Source organism: Cyprinodon variegatus, unplaced genomic scaffold, assembly GCF_000732505.1.
Source record: "Cyprinodon variegatus isolate N-32 unplaced genomic scaffold, C_variegatus-1.0 Scaffold89, whole genome shotgun sequence".
NCBI classification, from domain to species: domain Eukaryota; kingdom Metazoa; phylum Chordata; class Actinopteri; order Cyprinodontiformes; family Cyprinodontidae; genus Cyprinodon; species Cyprinodon variegatus.
In genome coordinates this window covers 1,471,557-1,490,655 of record NW_015150542.1, presented here as the reverse complement: position 1 = coordinate 1,490,655, position 19,099 = coordinate 1,471,557, and the positions used below count along the sequence as shown (strand labels likewise).

The 19,099-nt window shown below is 38.7% G+C and overlaps 1 protein-coding gene across 1 annotated transcript in view; it reads left to right on the top strand.

The window, feature by feature from the left end:
- LOC107083994 (phosphatidate cytidylyltransferase 2-like) overlaps window positions 1-19,099 on the top strand; it is a 34,546-nt gene that overhangs the window by 1,229 nt on the left and 14,218 nt on the right. The window contains exons 2-4 of the mRNA XM_015373618.1: window positions 12,324-12,481; window positions 16,896-16,992; window positions 17,146-17,243. Coding sequence (XP_015229104.1) covers window positions 12,324-12,481; window positions 16,896-16,992; window positions 17,146-17,243 — 353 coding nt within the window. The remainder of the gene's footprint in view (window positions 1-12,323; window positions 12,482-16,895; window positions 16,993-17,145; window positions 17,244-19,099) is intronic.

Genomic DNA, 19,099 nt, shown 5'->3' with positions numbered 1-19,099 from the left:
CCTGACTTTAATCTCAGATTTCTGACTTTAATCTCAGAATCCTGACTTTAATCTCAGATTTCTGACTTTTTTTCTCAGAATTCTGACCTTAATCTCAGAATTGTGGATCTTATTGTAGATGGGCACCATGAAGGAAGAGATGTGGGAGCACTGAGCTTCACTGACAAAGATGTGAGTTGTTTGGTAGGGCCAGTGACACATTGGTGGAAAATTACCGAATTAAGCTACTTTTTACGTGCATGAGGGATCCCTGGTGATGCTATTTCATTAATGGAAGAGCAGAAGGCGATTAAAACAAGAGAGCTAGGTTAGTCCCTGAAACAGACATGGTTATGGCTTGATGCTAACATGTTTGTTAGCTGTCAGAATTCAGACAGAATTCTGAGGAAAAAAGTCAGAATTCTGACTATTTTCTCATATTATACTGAAATATAATTAAAAAATCAGTTAACTTTTTCAATTTTTTCAGTGACCCTAATCCTCTTCCATAAGTGTTATGTTGTACAAAAAAATGGATTTCTCACTCTCAGTGTTTATCATTAATTTCTTATAGACGCGCTTTTGTTATTTTTCAATACATTGACATGACATTTTGCCAGCAAAATGTATAATAAGGTCCTGTCCTGGATTCCAATAACACTATTGGCTTGAACACTGGAAGAAATTGAAATATAGATAAGTCATTTTTTTCTTAAAATAAATGCATTTGTTCTTGGATTGAGGAGATAAAAGAAACATTTAAAACATTTAAAAGCTTTTCCAGATAAATAATCTGAACAAGAAAGAACAGATTTATATCCACTTCACATTAAATCTGGTTAAGTTTTCAATTAGTGCACTGATTGCAGGTTTCTTGCCAATTCTCAATGTTTAAAAAACCTGACAGGCCGATTAATTCCAGTTTTGACCGGTACCAATGTTTTCATTCTTATCTTACTGAAATACGTTAATAAATACCCTTAAAAAACAATAACTTCTGAATGAACTTTTCTGGAATATAAATCACAGTTTAGAGCATTGGCAGTGGGTGATTTTCAGACCTTTGCATGGGTGGATAAGATTGTTGGAAAACATCAGCTTTACATCTAAGTATCGGTCGATCACAGACCTCCTGAAATTGAGGAAATCAAGACAGATCAATTGACCGGCAGATACAGTAAATTGATGCATCCTACTTTTTTATGTTTTAGGAAATTTTATTATGACCAGATGATTGGATAAAATTCAGGCAATATCCACCTGTCCTTTCTATTCCACAGCATTGTTTTTACATTTGGGTCGAACACTGAGAATCTCTGATAAGCTTCTCTCTGTTGGAGCTTTGGCTCATTCCTGCTGTCCAAACTGCTGAGGTTTGCTGAGCATCTCTCACATTCTCAGCTCTTTAGATTTTCCAGCCTTCTTGCCACTTTGGAACTATAATTAAGGCCAATTTATGCTTATGACACATAGCCTCTGCAACCGTCAAATCTGTCTCTGTACGCGACCACGCCCCCCGAGCAGAGGCTCTACTGTGATTGGTCCTTGGTATGCCTTTCCGGCTATCTGTGTGGTCGTCCTTCTTGATTCGGTGCCTCGGCGCGCCGTTTTTAAAAACCCGAGGAATAACTACAAAAGACATCCTACATGTCCTCCTTTGTCTTTTTGCAAACTCCATTAACAGAACCTGTTCCTCTTCAATTTCTAGCAACTCTAGATCCATCTCTGTGACCGTGATATCTTGCAGACGCGCCATTGTTGTTTTGGAAGATAAACACTCCCACTGGTGCCGCCGAAGTTCTTGCGAGTTCTCGAATAGGCTCCCCCTTGCGCTTTGGCGGGAAACTGCTGTGTCCAAAGAAATTCCAGACCGACGGTGCAGAAGAATACCTGCAAAACTGGTTCGCTATCAGACCCAAGCGACATTTGATGTGTGCGGTTGCAGAAGTATAATCCGCCCTTTAGGGTCATTGCAGTGTAAGCGGTGCGCTTTTGCTCTGAGAAGGTTGCAAGCATCCGGTTCGATCCCCACAGCCAGGACTCTCTGTTTAATAATAAGACCCTTAACCCCACACTGCTCCCCTGGCGCCCCACAATGGCAGCCCACTGCTTCCCAAGGGGATGGGTTAAATGTAGAGAGTGAATTTCTCCATTGTGAGATCAATAAAGTTTAATTTCTATCCTTTTTCTATATGTGTAGTTCCTACTAAAGTCCATATTTTCATTTGGCTTCTTAAACACTTTAAGCGTTCCTTCCTTAAGATAGCATCTATTCTGTGAAGCATAGAAGACTCTCCTCCTTCAGAACATCCCGTAATATAAAAGTAGAGCAATAATTTCTTCCACCTTTCCTGCCCATGTGGGCACTAGGCTGTTTTCACTGTTCATATAAACACAAGGTGTCCTGCCTTTATTCTGAACCTACCTTCATCCTGAGGAGTATAATAGCTGATTTTATATCTGCTCGTACTTTGATCTAACCATTTGAGCAGTAGACGTGATATTTTCATGCAGATGTGGGCCAAATGTTGGCAATAACCCACTGATATTGTGGCTAAATTCATTTGATTTTTCAGTGATGTCAATATGAGGGAGTAGTTGTTTTTTTTTTAACTGTTCTTCTTTAAAAAAACAAAAACAAAAAAACATTGAGGTAATTTAACTCAGATGAAGGGATTTTAACCAATCGGTAAACAATAGATGGATTCATAGCATCGTCACAATTTTAAAGGCGAGATGGGTTAAGAGAAGGTGGAAATTTTAACACAAAAATTTCTGCATATTTCCATTATTTTTTTTTTTTTTTGGCATTTGGAAAATTGGGATATTTTCGGTTATCCTAGCTCGACTGAAGCACCTTTAGAAAGCAACCCAGACCATCTTTAAGGGTTAAGAAAAGTTTGTTTTTTTTCCACTGAAAGAAATGTTTTTGATGGGATTAGATGGGGATTCAAACCAAACCAGTCAGCTGCCTTTATAGGTCTAATTATCTTCTTGTAGTCACTTGAAAAGATGGTAGAACTTGAATTTCAACTTTAACAGGGTTTGAGAGTTTAGCTGTGATCCATAGTAAAGGGCGTTGGGCAAGACGTTTCTAGATTCTAGCAGAGCCGACTACATCAAGGTGTTCCAGTTGTTACTTTAGTGTGAATCCTCCACTTTTTTATTGGGAAATGGTTGCAGATTAGAGGAAATGGACTCTGCGGTTAGGAGATGCTTAACTTGGGGATTTTAACTTGTTTCAAAGCAAAGTTTCTCATAATTTCTCACTGGCGAGACTCAGGACATGTTTTTGGGGCGTGTAGACGATTACTTTGCTTTGGTTCACACCCTGCAGCTAAATCCCAAATGAACTTTTTTCACATTTACAGGGTGAAAAAAAAAAAAAGTTTTGCATTGGTGATCAATACAAGTGTTATTATTTTAATGTTGATTCTTTAGGCCTATATATATTATCTTTCTTCATTAACAATATTAAAAATGACCCAATAATAACAAACATAACCCAAGCCTAAATCTAAACTGCTGATTGTGCTAATGAATCGGTGTCAGCTAGGGGTGAGTATTGGCATCATTGATATACAATACGCATCAGGATACCTGGGTCCCAATACGTCATTTTATCTATAATATCACTAATATATAGTGATATTTCTATGTCATTAACTATTCCAATATTTTTCCCAGTTATTAAAATTAAATGTTTAGATAAAAAAGCAAATGCTCTAAATGTTCATCAGAAGATATTGATCATTTAATTATTTGGTATCCATGTTGTCAGTCCACGTCTTCCACTGTTATTGCCTCAACTACCGATATTGTGCTGCGGCGCACAGTAAACGGCTCCTCTGCGCTATCTGCCAGTGGCGGTGCAAAGAGATCCCATTTTCCCTCATTGTTTTTAGGTAAAAATGGTTAGTTTTTTAAAAATCGATATTAGGAGCTGAAATATCAATATTATATCGGGTAGCCGAAAATCACTATATATCGCCAAAAATATTTTTTCCCAACCCTCTTGTGTTGACCCATGCAAAGGAAAAGAAACAAAACGCATATCGCCCGACCTGTTTATTTCTACTTGAAACATTCACCCCTGAATGAGCGTGTAGCGACAGTGGACAGTCGCTCGCGTTGTTTCGTTGACTTTGCAGCAATCCCCCACACTCAGCATGCATTTAAGAATGATCGAGAGGGAAACTGCTTGCAGAACCAGGCTCAGGGTAAATAAATATCTAAAACACATATGTTCGACCCTGATGCCTGCAGCAGCAGCTGTTATAAAGTGGATCAATGTTATCTTGGTCACAATTAACAAGATGTGATTTTCAGAGGTTCAAAACATAAAAGTTTGGCATTTAACTATTAAAGACACACAGAATGAGCCAATAAAATGGAAAAAAATGTTTGCTCATATAAAGATGAGGAAGTGAAAATGAAAAACAGTCATTCAGAGAATGAGGGACTTTTTCTGTGATCATGGATCATCTTTTACATCAAGCTGTGAATATTTGAGATGACGGTAAAGAATGTGAAATAGTTGTGAAACACCCCTAAATCATCATACGACCACCCCCGTGCTTGACAGTGGTCTGAATCACACCCTAGCCTTTAAAGTCGAAGGGAAGCAGCTGTTCCAACCATTGGATTTCCTGAGTGGTGCACGACTTTACACGAGTGAATAAAGTGAATATGGTTGGTCGTTTTTTAAGGGGGCGGGATTGCTGTGGTGGAAGCTTTGCAAGCAAGTTTGGTTGCGGCCGATTTGTCGGAAACATCTTGCAAACCATTTAGCAACTTAATCCTAGTAGGTTCCCAATGAGAAATTCCATTGGGACCAAGTAGCACTAAATTGGTGACTTAGAAACGACACTGTCAAGGAACGCTATGGACAGCCGAAACATGCAAGAGAAGGAGAGTTTAGTGTCGGACGTCGTGGATGAGTCTCCTCCGTCGTTAATGTTTTATTTAGAGGAGGAAAGTTGGGACGAATTTGTTGTGGAAGAGGACGCCAGGACGGCAGAAGCTTGGTTTGGTGTAGAAGGCTTCCAGCCGTACATGTTTGAGCCCTTGCCTCGCAACGCTGCCAGTTCTGTTAGCTCTACGCCTGCAGAAGACACAGACGTCCATCCCCATGAACACTGGGACGGAACTCAATGGGAAAGTAAATTATTCTTATTTCAACTGTTGCGTATATTAGCTGCTACATATAAATAAAGATGCTATGACTGAAAAAATTTTTTTATTAACAGATGACCGTTGATATATGATTGGCTGAATTTAGGTGTACAAGCTGATGTATAACTAACGGGCCTGTATAAGATGACGAGAAAAAAAAACACAGATTTTAAGACGGGAAAAGATTTTATCGTCTGATAAAAAGTTCATTATATGCATGTTTAAGCCACAATGATTTTACATTTAAATATGACTTCCCTACGACTTTAAGCTTAGTGTCTATAAAGGTGAAGGTCAGGGTTAGGGGGATAAATACAAACTTCCAGTCTTTTGTCTAACTAACCTTTAAACACCCCAAATGTATCTTGATTCCTGATGTGTAGTTAACTGTTATGTTTTTTTTTTTTGTTTGTTTTTTTATTTGGCTTGATTAAAATGACCTGAAGGAAGATTCACCCAGACTTGAGGGGCAGATGCTTTGGAATAAAACAGAGGACGTTTAGCAGACAGGGGTCAAAGGAATTTGTATTAAAGAAACAATCAGAGCTTGAATAGCAGCCCACCGTTCCCAGTTTTTCCTGATCCAGCACTATTGATTTCTGTGATGTGCTTTGAACTCCCACCTGGCTTTGTTTCTAGCTGAAAGCTTCTTATTGCTTCAAGCTGCAGTTTGTCAGAGAAAAGCAGAGCTGTCAAAAAGGGAGCCGTTGCTCTGATTGAGTCATTCAGGTCAGTGTTTGCTGCTGATTATCCTCCCTCCCTCAGGATTAGGAAACCTGTGTGGGCTGTAGTTTAATCAGATTGGTCCTTTAGTATCCCAACCATTGAAAGGCATCTGATGGACTGAAACCTAGAGGCTAAATCAGACTTCTTCATTTTGTGTTTCCAAAGCACCTGAAACTCTTTTTCCAAATAAAAATAAGGAAAATAGAGTCCATCCAAACCCTGCTGCTGTGTTAAGGCTTCATAGGGGGATCAATTGTTAACAAACATCTTCTAAAAGACCAAGGAACACAGCAGACAGGTTACAGGAAAAGTTGTGATGAAGTTTCAAGCAGGTTCAGGCTTTAAACATTGTATAGATCTCTCTTCAATCCATCCTTTATGGATGAGTTTATAATGAGAACGCTAGTTTCTCTTAAATTTTACATCCATCTCAGAGATGTTGGAAAAATACAAAGGAAGGAACTCTGATTAGGTTAGCCCGTGGTCTGATTTCTGATTCTCACGCTGAGCTCATGGAGAGAAACATGGTGGGGGAACCATTATGCTGTGTGAGTGCTAGACTTGATGAGAAGATGGATAGAGTTAAAAACAGGCCAGTCCTGAAAATAAATGAAAAAAACCTGTTAGAGGACCTTTGAGAAAGAGCCTATGTGGAGTTAAAGGTTAATAAAGACGTTTCCTCTCAGAGCCGCAGGAATAGAATGACATCATTCTATTCTTATAGCTGTCAGAAATATGCAGTGTTTGTGTTGTAGCATAGCAGACGGATGAAGCCTTCCTAGGAGTCCCACCCTATGACCTCCTGCAGTAGAGGAACAAATCACTCTAGCAATGTATAAATGGGCTATATTAGGGGTGGAACGGTTCACAAAATCCACGGTTCGGTTCGGTTCACGGTTTCGTGGTCACGGTTTTCGGTTCGGTTCGGTATATGTTTATCTTTACACTGAAAAAAAATAAATAAATTAATTAATGACATTTTTTTTTATGAAATTAATGAAAAAATCCAAAAAAATTTATGAATTGTAATCATTTTTAATGATTCGCGGAAACCATGGATCATTTCCGCATGTTTTGCTGCTTTGAATTTAATCATCTCGCGCATGCCCTCTACGATCTCCAAGGAACTCAGAGCGGAGCGGACGGGAGCCACAGCGGAGGCTGTAGGCTTTGCTTTGAGCAGCCGGTCTGGAGCGCAGCGGGGCGGGGCGCTGACGGAGTATGTGGGATTTCGGGGTTAGCATGACATGTTGGTCATGTTGCTGTTAGCATAAACAAAACGTGTTGAACAATGCTTGCACACTGTTGCACTTTTATCCACAACTTTCTTTCCGCCGTCATCGTAGGTCACTCTAAATGCAAAGCGGTCCCATACAGCAGACCTATAAAGTGCTGCTGGCGCGTCTTCCAACTCCTGTTCCTTCCCACTCGCCATACCCACACAATTCTCCATAACAACAGATTTTCTTCTGCTGTTTCGCTTCTTCTTCTTCTTGTTTACTACTGGTGGTTGGCTTTGGTCGCAGTACCGCCACCTTCTGCTCTGGAGTGTAAACGCTTCGCCTATGAGAAAAAGGAGCAATGCATGAACCGAACGTAACACACGCGAACCGAACCGAGACAGTCGAACCGAACGGTTCGGACGGTTTTCAAATCCGTTCCATCCCTAGGCTATATATAATAATAAAAAATTACATTTTTAATTTAATTTAATTTAACTATATTGCTCTCACATTGGAGAAATTTCCCTTTTCATTTAACCCATCCCCTTGGGGAGCAGTAGGCTGCCATCGTGGGGCAGCCAGGGAAGCAATCGGGGGTTAAGGGTCTTGCTCAGAGACCCAGAGTGGCATTCAATGGGAGTGGGGCTCCCACAGACTGCCACTGTAGAACCTCAGGATTCCAAGCTCATTGCTTAACCACTAGGCTGCCACTCCCCCTATAATAATACCATAGTGTACTCAAGTGGTGGCTTAGCAGAGTGGTTCCTAACCCTGGTCCTCAGGGAGCCCTGCCCTGCATATTTTAGATATGTCTTTGTTCTAGGGCTCTTCTAATGCAAGTAAGTGCTGCAGGTTGTGAGAGGCTGATCGCCTCTTGTTACCCCCTGTACACTACACGACGCACGATGTATGATCAGGCTGAAAGCCCGATAGAAAAATTCTCGCATGACTTGAAAGTCAGCCCGAAAAGGGCAAAAAAATCGTACAGTGTAAGCCCGGCTTAAGACTTCCTGCACAAAGACAGATGGATGGATTTGTTTATAAATAATCAGTATCTCTGGAGAGTGTGATAAATTTATTTGTATGCTTTATGCTCCTTTTTATCTGGTAATTAGATGCATATTGAATCTGAGTGGCTACTGATGATGTGTATCTGGTGGAGCTGTGGCTATAGAGTAGAGGATTGCCGTTGTCTTAACCGGGCTTCTTTCTTAATTGACCTCTGTATTCACCCTCACATTAATCTTCCTCTCTGATAAACCTGCGCCTGTTACATTCCATTTTTGAATACTATTGGTGGCTTCTTTTATTGAAATGTGAAAGTGTAGGTTTTTTTGTTGTTTTTATTTTATTATTATTATTATTTTTTATTAAAAAAGAAAAGAATAATAAAAAAAAGAATAGAGATGTCAAAGTGGCGATATTAACCCCTTGACTTAATTTACTTATCCTAGTGATAAGAAGTACATTAAATTGAATGGTGCCCATTGAAGGCCTAGGTACCATATGCATCGCCTGCTACTGTATTTTAATTCAATTCAGTTTATTTTTATAGCGCCAGTTCACAACACATCACTTCAAAGAACTTTACAGAGACAATTCAACCAGATCATACAGTCAAACTGATCCTAAGTTTTCTATGCTGAGTTTCTACAGAAAACATCATGAACCTAGAAAAAAAAGAAGCAACTCAATCATGTGACAAAGTGGAAGAAATCAGTTTTAAAGAAAGTACCGGTAATTAATTTTTTGAGCATCCCGTCACTAGTCAGAGGAACATTATTCTAACTCCAGTCATCGGCCGATCGGCTGGTTCATCACTAATGAGAGCTGTATCTGGTTTGAGGTCAGGTCATTATCAAAGCCAGTATTTATCAAGAAGTTATTTTCTTTGAACTGCTTTTCAGCATAACATCAACTCATCCAGTTTGGACACAGATAAAATATATATCCCTGCTGTTAAATAACGCTTGTGATATACTGTCCTTTTTCCTCCTTTCTCCTTCCTCCTGTAGGGAGGAGGAAGTAGGTGAGTAGAAAAGCATTCCTCCTCAGTCATCTGACAGTCAGGGGTTTGTTTCTGTATCAACATTTTTACAAATCTACCTGCCTTCATGTTTTCTTACCCATGTTGTTGTGTGCAAAGATTTTAGATGCTAACCCCCAAGCCTGAGGTCATGGGAAAAGGAGCTAAAAGGTTGCAGTTTGAGGAAGATTTTAATGTTATTCTGTAGTCTTATAGATCCCTCAATAGCTAAATGTCAAGAGACAAAGTAAATGTGTTCTATTGAAACATGGAATAGGTATGTTGGAGCAATCTTGACTGTTATTCATCTGTTTAGTTGGATATCTTGCTGCTATTCTAAAGGTCTCTTATGCATCTTTGCATTTTATGATGTCAGTGATGGGATAACGCTCTGCTGACTGCAGGATTTCATCCATCTGACCTTCTAAAACACCTTAAGGTGACATTTCAATGAACTCAATTAAAGATGATGAAACCAACGTTTGATATTATGTAAAATGCATTAACTGGCTTCCTGTTCCTTGATCTATGATCTCACCTTATTGCTAACATCAGCACACGGTTTTTGTAACTGGACACACGATGAGTGACCAAAGTGAGACTAGTTTAGATTTTAAAAGATCTTTTTACATCAAGACATTATTTCTTTTGCTATTCTGATGTTTTCTTCTGGTATTTTGCACTTGTTTGAACAGGGATACATAATTAAACATGCCTGTTATGTAGGATTTGCTGTTGTTCATTGTTCATGTACCCAGACACCTGTTCTGTAGCTGTTTTTTTTTTTACACATTTCTTACAGCTTTGTGTCTAACATCTGTGTTATGTACTTACTTGTTTATATGTTTTTAATGCAATAACATAACTGAAAACCATTACTGATCCGCAGTCAGATTCTTGTGCATTACTATGGAGATGTTTTTGTGGAAATTAAACCAACTTTGGTGACATTTTGTCAAAAATGAGCAAGAAAAAGTCCTACTGTCCAGGCAGTGAGTGGTCTTTGTCATTATTTCCACTTGAGCACAGAGGCAGCCGTCAGATACTGATGTATTTCCTATTTTAGTCAATCTAAAATGGCCATGTACTCCTCTAACCTGCAGGCGTGCTTTATAACCCAAGCAGAAACCCACATCACACCCCCGCTACACCTCCCCACACGACTTCTTTCCCTTTCTGTGGACTTAAAGCTCTGTAATTGAACCCTGATGACCCCTTTCAAACCACACTTGGCAGCATTTGAGTAAAAGAGCCCATTAAAGGTAAAAAAAAAGACGACGAGCAACAGAGAGGTTCTCTGGGTTAAAAAGGAAACCTGACACAGAAATAGAAGTGCAGCTGATTTCAACCCGCCATGTTAATGATTGTATCTCAAGAAAAACTTCTATTTAAATGTAAATTTATTAGCTCCACTTTGCATTAATGTTTGTCTTAAAGTCCACTCTGATGATGCTTATTGAGAAATAACATTGTTATAAACTTTAAAGTGCTGATATTAGGCATTGTTTCTAACTTGTTTAAAGTTCCTCCTCATACAAACTTTATATTATTATTATTTTATTATTATTACTTAATGTTTGCAGAACAATTAGACTCGGTTCCTGGAATGCTGCCTCATGTTGTTGCCATAGAGATACATTTCCTTGGAGGATGCTGCTGGTCCTGATGCCTAAAGCTTTAGTAGCATCAGCAGTGCAGAACACTTGATGCTTCAGTCAGAAAGTTAGAAGGGAAAGCTTTCTTTTGCAACTGAAAATAACGTATATGATACTGCAGCTTTTTAATATCATTTTTCTTTAAGTTAATTTTTGTTATCTAAAACCTTTTGAAGTAACATTGTTCGATGTGATATTCTTTAGCTGTTTTACCGCCTAGTTTTTCTCCAGAGCTGATTGCTGGTTCCTTGTCAGGCCAGCCTCCAGATGGTTTCCTGATCAACGGTCCAAACTTCTGCTGTTTAGAGTAGGGCTGCAGCTCATGATTTTGCTATTTTAATCTGTTGACTATTTTTTTCTAACTCTATGGATTCATAATCTGATAGCAAATGATAAATGTATGCATTTATTGCACAGTCTCACCTTTTATTCCCTTTTTTGAATTGTATTCTCTTTCTGCTATTTTATTGTCATTATGCTCTAATTAACAAATAAGTTTAATTTACTTCAGGATTATTTCAGTAATCACCATTAATCCACTATTTCAGTCCCAGTCCTGATCTTTTTATCTACTTTCCACTTCTTGTCTTCTGACATGGTGCTCCATCATATCCATCATCAGGGCAGACTGGTCATTACTAGATTATATCAGATGTTTTGGAAGATGTTTTTATTAGAGGTGGTTTTGATTCTCTTCGGTTCTTTATTTGTGTGTAAAATGGTCAAAAATCCCAGCTTTTAACGAGAAAAAAAACGACACAGATCCTATCAGGATGTCTAACTGTTTGCACCACTCAGAAGTCCCTGTAGCTCTCAGCTTTACTCTTGATGCTCCAAAGAATCCCAATGAGGATTCAGCTTTGCCCTCATCTGGGCAAACATCCGTTTAATTGTTTTAACTTTAATTTAACTTTTGGGCATGCAGGTGGCGCTGCGGTTAGCACGCACAACCCATGTATGGAGGCCTTGGTCCTCTAAGCGGACGACCCACGTTCGATTCCAACCTGTGGTCTTTTGCCGCATGTCTCTCCCTCTCTCTCATGCCCCCTTTCCTGTCAGCCTACTGTTGAAAAAAACTAGCAATTAGTGCCCCAAAAAAACAAAAAAACTTGAATTTAACTTTTAAACCTCCGACCACTAGTTGGCAGCACACCGCTAAGAGCCTATTATTCAGCTGCCCTGTATTACCTGCAGCTGAGCACAAAATCTCATCTTCCAGAGCTATATAATTGCAAAAATGGCTTTATATTGTCTCTGTTAATTTATCAGGATTAAGCGTATTGTGATACGTATCGTATCGACAATTTTTTGCCAATTCACACTAATGATTATGTTGCCATGTTAACCAGGCTTTATGTGTTTTCACCTCCCCTGGTAAAATCTTTTTCCGGAAAAGAGAAAACTGTCGATATATATTTGTCTCATAGACATTTATACAGTTTATATCGGATACTTATTACTCTTACAAGTAAAGAATCCTAATTTTGTGTCCGTGTTTAAATCCGTATTCTGTTTTTGTTTTGTTTTTTTTTCCAACAGGAGGCGGAGAGCGAAGACAGGCTTGGCCTGCAAGGCGACGCGGAGGGAGAATGTGACGCTGACACCAAAACTGACACTCCAGATGTTCCTGTCTCCACAGCAGATACTGACAACACTCCAGAATGTCTGAACAAAGCTCTGGAGGGGCTTCCACCCAGGTACAACTGACTGCAGAAGTTTTCATGTATTTGTGAAGCTGCCCTTTAAAATGGGCGATCAAATACCAGAATAAGCTTCAAAGGCTTTAAGTGCGACAGCGTTTATCGGTGAATCCTATAATGTGACAATCATTTCAGTTGACTTTGGGGGAAATTTGTCACAGATTGCAGTAGAGCGCTAAAGGATTCATTTGGTAGATTAAGAGTGGCATTGATTCAAGCAGTCAGTATCCTACCTTTAGTAAAAAAAATCCTCCATAATGATGTCAGATCAGAGAATTACTATTCGTTTTAATTTTATGGTCAGGCTTATAGCCTAAAGCAACCTACAATCCAACCTCCTTCACCAAGTTGTTCAACTGCAGGGTAGCATATTTCCTCAAGCTGATGATGGTTGACATTTTTCTCTACCAGTAACACTGATCTCCATCAGCCTCTCCAGGAACCTGTTTAAGTTTGACATGAAAAGTGATGGTAGAGTTTATCAGAGGGAGCTCTGATAACAGCAGGATGAGAGTCCAGACTTCTGCTGTATATATTTGCATCCACATGTTATCAGAACAGACGCTGTTTTTTTTTTTACACAGGCTGGTACAAACATAAAGAGCTTATTTTATTTTCACATAAATGCCAAAAAACAGAAATATCCCAGTCTCAGATGTTCTATTTAGGTTTAAACTCAATATTGTCATTTTTCTTGCATCTTAACATAATTTCTTCACTTCATGCTGCCATACAACAGCAAAATTAAAGGGTTATTTGTAAACTTCATCATAGAAATAGTCTGTTGTTCATAATTTAGAATGAGAATAACAGAGGAAAATATTATGAAAATATAAGAAAAAGATAAATGCAGTTTTAGAATAATAAATAGCAATTAAAGTTTAGTTTGTTTTGATGTAATATTAAACCGTATACATGAATATTTATTTTAGTTGATTACCGTATCCTCCTGAAAGGCCAGGAAGTTTGATTTAAATCATTTTAATGCCTTAAACAGCTTTTAGTTGAGGTTTATTAGCAGAAACTGCCATCAAAATGTTTTTGTTTCTTCTGTATCACCTTTAGAAATCAGTCCAGCAGCTGTATTTTTAAACCTTAGCAAGAGCTGTTAATATTCTGTTAAATTAGATGTTAAATGGAAAAAAAAAAACATGGTTAAAGTTGGTCAAAAAACTTTGTTGCTTCCAGGAAAACTGACAATCAGCTGTCTTATCCAGGAAAAAAAACGTATAGAATGGCAGCATGCAGGAAGCCCAAAATACCAAAATATTTGTTTTTAACTTCTGATTTCTATACTTTATCCATTTAACATAACATTGTTGGTAATTTGTTCATTTATTTAATTTAACAATAAAAAAATGTATTTATTTTCTTTGTTTAAACATTTTTAATTTAGAAATTACCCTGACTGACTCTGTTTTCAAGTCATTTAAAATAAGATTCAATATTTTGAAAATGAATTCTAGGTAATTGAAACAGAATTAAATTGTTTTAAATATATTTGCTTTAAAAACATATTTTTTGTGTAAAAACAAAATTAGTATTTTTTTTTACTTTTGCTGGCTAAGTGATTCATTGACCCTAAGAGCAATACACAGATTCTCAGACTCACATTTCACATTCGGTTATTTAATGGCACAGCTTTATGTCCAGACAGGTGCACCACTTAAACTTTGTTTGTTTTTCGTCATCTACATCTACAAAACGTCTACATCAGACAGACTGGAACGGGCAGATAGAGAAAAAGGGAAGTGGTGTGTAAAAATTTGGAGATTTTTGATCAAACCTCAGATGGCTGCTCTGAAGATCATTGATCTACTTTAGTGCATCATATTGTTGTATTTTATTGTTACTGGAAAAAAAGTACTCAACTATACAATCTAGTTAAATAAAGGAGATTGATGCTAATTGATCAGTCAGCACTTTGTCTTTGGAAAGGCCAGAAGAAGAACATCATAACAGACCCTCACAGCTTGATGTTCTGCCCTAAACAAGGCTATTCAAACTAACTTAAAATCTGCTAAGAGCTGTGAAGGTCCTCACAGACAGTTTAATCAAAACAAGTTACAGATGTGAAGAAAAAAACAGTAAAATGCTGAATAAATCTTGAGTCTAAAAGAGTTTAGCTTCTATTCCAAAAATGTCCCAATAGTTCAAAACAACCCCTCTCACCCAGACACTGAGTAGCCTGGCATGTGTGCGACGGCCTAAATGGAAACTTTTATATTAAAAAGAAATTTATCATCAGCATTTGAAGGAATGTAAAGAGAAATTGTTTTTTTTCCCCCTGACTAAATTGGACAAACACAAAAAAGAAAAGTAGTGAAAATTATGCATGATCTTACTTTCTTTTCCTTACAGCTAAGATCACTTTTTGTGTCAATTTTTAATGAGCAGAATAAGCCTCACAATGGCTTCAGCTTTTCAGAGGTTATTATTATTATCTTGGACTCAGTCATATTGGATGAAGATCAAACATCAGGTCTTCCAGAATTTTCCAGTTATTAACCCCCATGCATCTTCTTATCACCTTCAGGTTGAAACGTTTGCTTTTATTGTGATCTGACCAGAATCTTCCTCCATGTTTAATGTGTCCCATACATGGTTTGTAGGCAGCTATAAAGCATTTCTATTAGCTGACATGTCAGCAGATTCTCCCTGTCTGAGCTTTGGATCTCTGCAGCTTTTCCAGAATGACCTTAGGCCTCTCGGCTTTTTCTCCGATCAATAATCTCCTTCCTCTGTTGATTGGTTCAGTTAGGCAGGCATGTTTGGTCCGTCATCTTCTAAAGATTGATTGGAAAAACTCAGAAATGTTAGTTTACCCAGATGAGATGTTTGTTGTGAAATGCTGGTGTCTGATAGGGGAAAAACATGGAAAGAAAGATAGGACTGAACAGATAAACAGATACCAGAGATATCAGTGCCTTAAAGTGGAAAGGTCCTCAGTAACATGATCACAAACTGACAATGGAGTGTTTTTGTGTGACGCTGAAGGAGTGGAGGGTGTGGCCACTGGATGACTTGCAGGTCACACAGCTCCTTAAGGTTTGTCGAGCCAAAGGGCGCCACTGCAGCTCAAGTGCTGCAGAGAGACGTGCTGATAAACTGGCTGCAGAGAGGAGAAGAAGGGAGGGAGTAGATTAGATTTCAAACCACACTACCTGGTATTACGTTGCAGAACACCAGGATCAGGAGGTTGATGCAGGGAAAACATAACAGTAGTGAAGGCAATCATGCATGAATGGAGTTCTTTGAATGACAGCAGAGAAGGGATGAATGGATTGGAAGGTAAAGGTTGCGTCGTGGGAGGGGGGGTGTGCTGGAGAGGTGCAGAGCGTCAGCACAGAGCTTTTCTCATGATGCAGCTATTTTTTCTTCTCCATTCATCCACAGACAGTTACTGCTGTTTAGATTCACTGGGAAAGGTGAGCCTCAGAGCTGCAGACACTGCACAAGGTGTTCAGATCACAATGGATTTTATTTTAATACTTTCTTTTTTGATATAAAGTACTGGGAAGTACTATTTATTTGGGCTGAAACAATTGGATTAGTCGTGATTCATTGATGGTTGCAGTTACTTTACAGAAACTGTTAAAAAAATATATTATGTATAAACATTTAGCATTTAAGAAGAGAAACCTTTTTATCTCTGTGAATATCATTTTAAGTTGCATAGTTTTAGCATCACTCTGTTTACATTCTGTATAACAAATCTTTTTGATGGCACCTTTTCCTACCTGATTATTTATGGATTAATGTAAAAAAAAAATTGACAGGTTTGGTTTATAAACACTTAGCTGTTATTAACCACCATGTTTGATTCTTGCTTACAATAGGTGCGTTTTCATCAGCTTTTTCTTATGTGCATTTTGAAGTTTTGCATCAGAAAAGGTTGATGGAAATTTGCAAAATTCAAACAGGATAGCAGGAATTTGCAGAAAGGTTTTTACCCTCGCTTGAGGTGTTTTTTGGCTTTTGCAAAAAGGGTGAAGGCACAAAAAAGATGGAAACACTTTTTTCGAATCTGCTCTGACGAAGCAACTTTTATCTCGTATGACTGATCAGCTGTCCAGTCTGCTTTTGCTCAAAACATGATGTTGTAGACATCATGTTTTGAGCAAAGACAAAAAAAGTGTATTTTCTTAGAAGAAAAGCACAGACGTATAAGCAGTGGTGTGGGTCACTTCTAGCCTCAGCCGTGGCATCGCATTGATCTGATAAATCCTTTACTTCTATAACCCTTACATGCCTCTGCGTCTCAGCTTATATAAATGTTCTTTCCCCTTTTACCTAATTTTTTTTCTGCTAATGGGGATCTTCTGTTGTAAAATTGTTGCCTTTTTAGTTCAATTGCGGATTTATTGTTCTGTTTTATTAACATTTGTTTGCTTTATAAACTTCTCCACAGATGGAAGAACTACTGGATACGAGGACTTTTGTCCATCTGTATGATTTCAGGTTTTTTCCTCATCATCTATATGGGACCCATCACTCTTATCTTTGTGGTAAGTTACAGTGAATTGTAAAGCTTTACTGTGTTGTGTGTGTATCTTTGATTTTCAGCTTTAAGAACAAGTTTATAGGTTTTGATAAACCCTGAGAACTGAGTCCCTGCTGTCCGTCTGACTTGTCCACCCCCTCCTCTTTTTCTGACGCAGGTCATGTGTGTCCAAATCAAGTGTTTCCATGAAATCATCACCATCGGCTACAGAGTTTACCATTCCTATGAGCTGCCTTGGTTCAGGACTCTGAGCTGGTAAGGAAAATGGATTTTTATGGTAAACCGCAGATGCTTTTTTTTCCCATCATGAGCACAAATCTATGCTGCAGTTTGAAATGTGTCTTGTTAAATTAGACTCTTCTCTTTCTGTGTCCTTCAAATCAAATATTCCCCTAAACGGACAAAGAAATTAAGCCAAAGGCTCACCATGTTTAACTCCAAGATGTTCTGTCTCTTTTGACCATAAAACCTCCTAAAGTAATCTGTGTAGTCCATACAGTGCATCAGAGAAGTGCTTCCAACACTTTCCTCATTTATATCCCTTTCCCACTGGCTGAAAAACCCACTTAAACCTGGGAACAATCGGCTTTTAGTGCCAGTGGGAACAGCGTGCATACTCGGGTCAAACGACTCAGCAAGCGACCCGCGTTAAAAAACGATTGGCATGCTGTGGGAACACCAGACCCTAGTTGATTCGCTAAATTACTTGATACCTTTGAACACAACGTACGGACGTCAACACACCGTGCCATTTGCTTCTGATCGAATAAGCCTAAAACGACTCATTTGATAAACATGCTGCAGCCCTAGTTAGAGGAATTCGGACAGAACAAGGAGCAAAACCATAAAGCACACTTAGTATCCTAGCTTCCTTACATGTTTCTCCATTATTTACTTTCTTGACTTCTGTTGCACTGGTGACATCATCAAAGCTAAGCTAGCGTGATTGTGTCACCAGACACGCAGCAGTGGGGGGTCAGAGTCCATGCAGCAGCCAGCGAGTGGTCAGACCCAGCTGTCTTTGCTTATGGGAGGGGAGCCATATGCTGATTAGCTGGTCAACCCATGTTTGAAAAACATGCGTTAACGTGTTATTTTCAGTTGGAAAGAGGTTTTAGTTATGTTACAGTTTTAGTCCAAATGGTGTTTATTTATCTGTTTCTTTAAAATACTTTTCAGATCACCCTCTTATGATATTTTTTTATGGTTGCATATTGAGAAAAGATGGTAAACTAAAAAATAAACTTCCTTAAATATTCACAGCCTTTGCTTAAAGGTATAGTGGAGGATTTTCTTTATCTGGGTGGATCATCTAAATAAGAGGTCCTCCTAAATGTCCTCATTCTGGCAGTCCAATGTGCTCGCCCCATTGGCTATCTTTTTCTGAGCATGTTCTTTCAGGCTTATATGTGTGATGAGCTACGGTTTCAGACAGTCATTGAAGCTCACCTTTCTCACCGCGGTTCTTTGAAAATGGCCGAGGGTCATAAGAAAAAAAGTGTCTACGAAGTGTATGAGAAGAAAAGAAAGGCCTCAGAAGAGGCAGATATATCCCAGAATGCTTTGCACGGAGAGCTCTCCTCGCAAAGCATTTGCTGGCATAACGGCCCGCTGTCGCTACCTGACACCGGCGACTATTAACAAAGATGGGGCAGGCACTTTGCTGTGGAGGAGGAGTTATGTAACCAATGGAGCAAAAAGCAGTGATCATCTTTCCAAATAGTCAGTTAACTGAGTTGGCTATAAACTCTATATAGTGATTTAGGGTTAGGGCGAACGTTCAGGCACAGTGAGCTTGTATGAGCTATGAGAACAGCAACTTTTAAGCAGAGCGTGCACAAGGAGAAATGGGCTTGTGCATGCTCTCGCACGCGTTTAATATGAATCAATCAATCAAAGTCTATTTGTATAGCACTTTACAATAACACCAGGAAGACTAAAGTGCTTCACAGAAAGATAAAAACATTGAAAAAAACAAAACTCCTAAGCATAAAACAGTGTGTTCTAATTATTAAAAGCCAGTTTGAAAAACATTAGTCATTAATCTGGACTTAAAACGGGGCAGATCTGTGAGAACTGACTGAGAGGCCGGCTGTAACCATAAAGGAGCG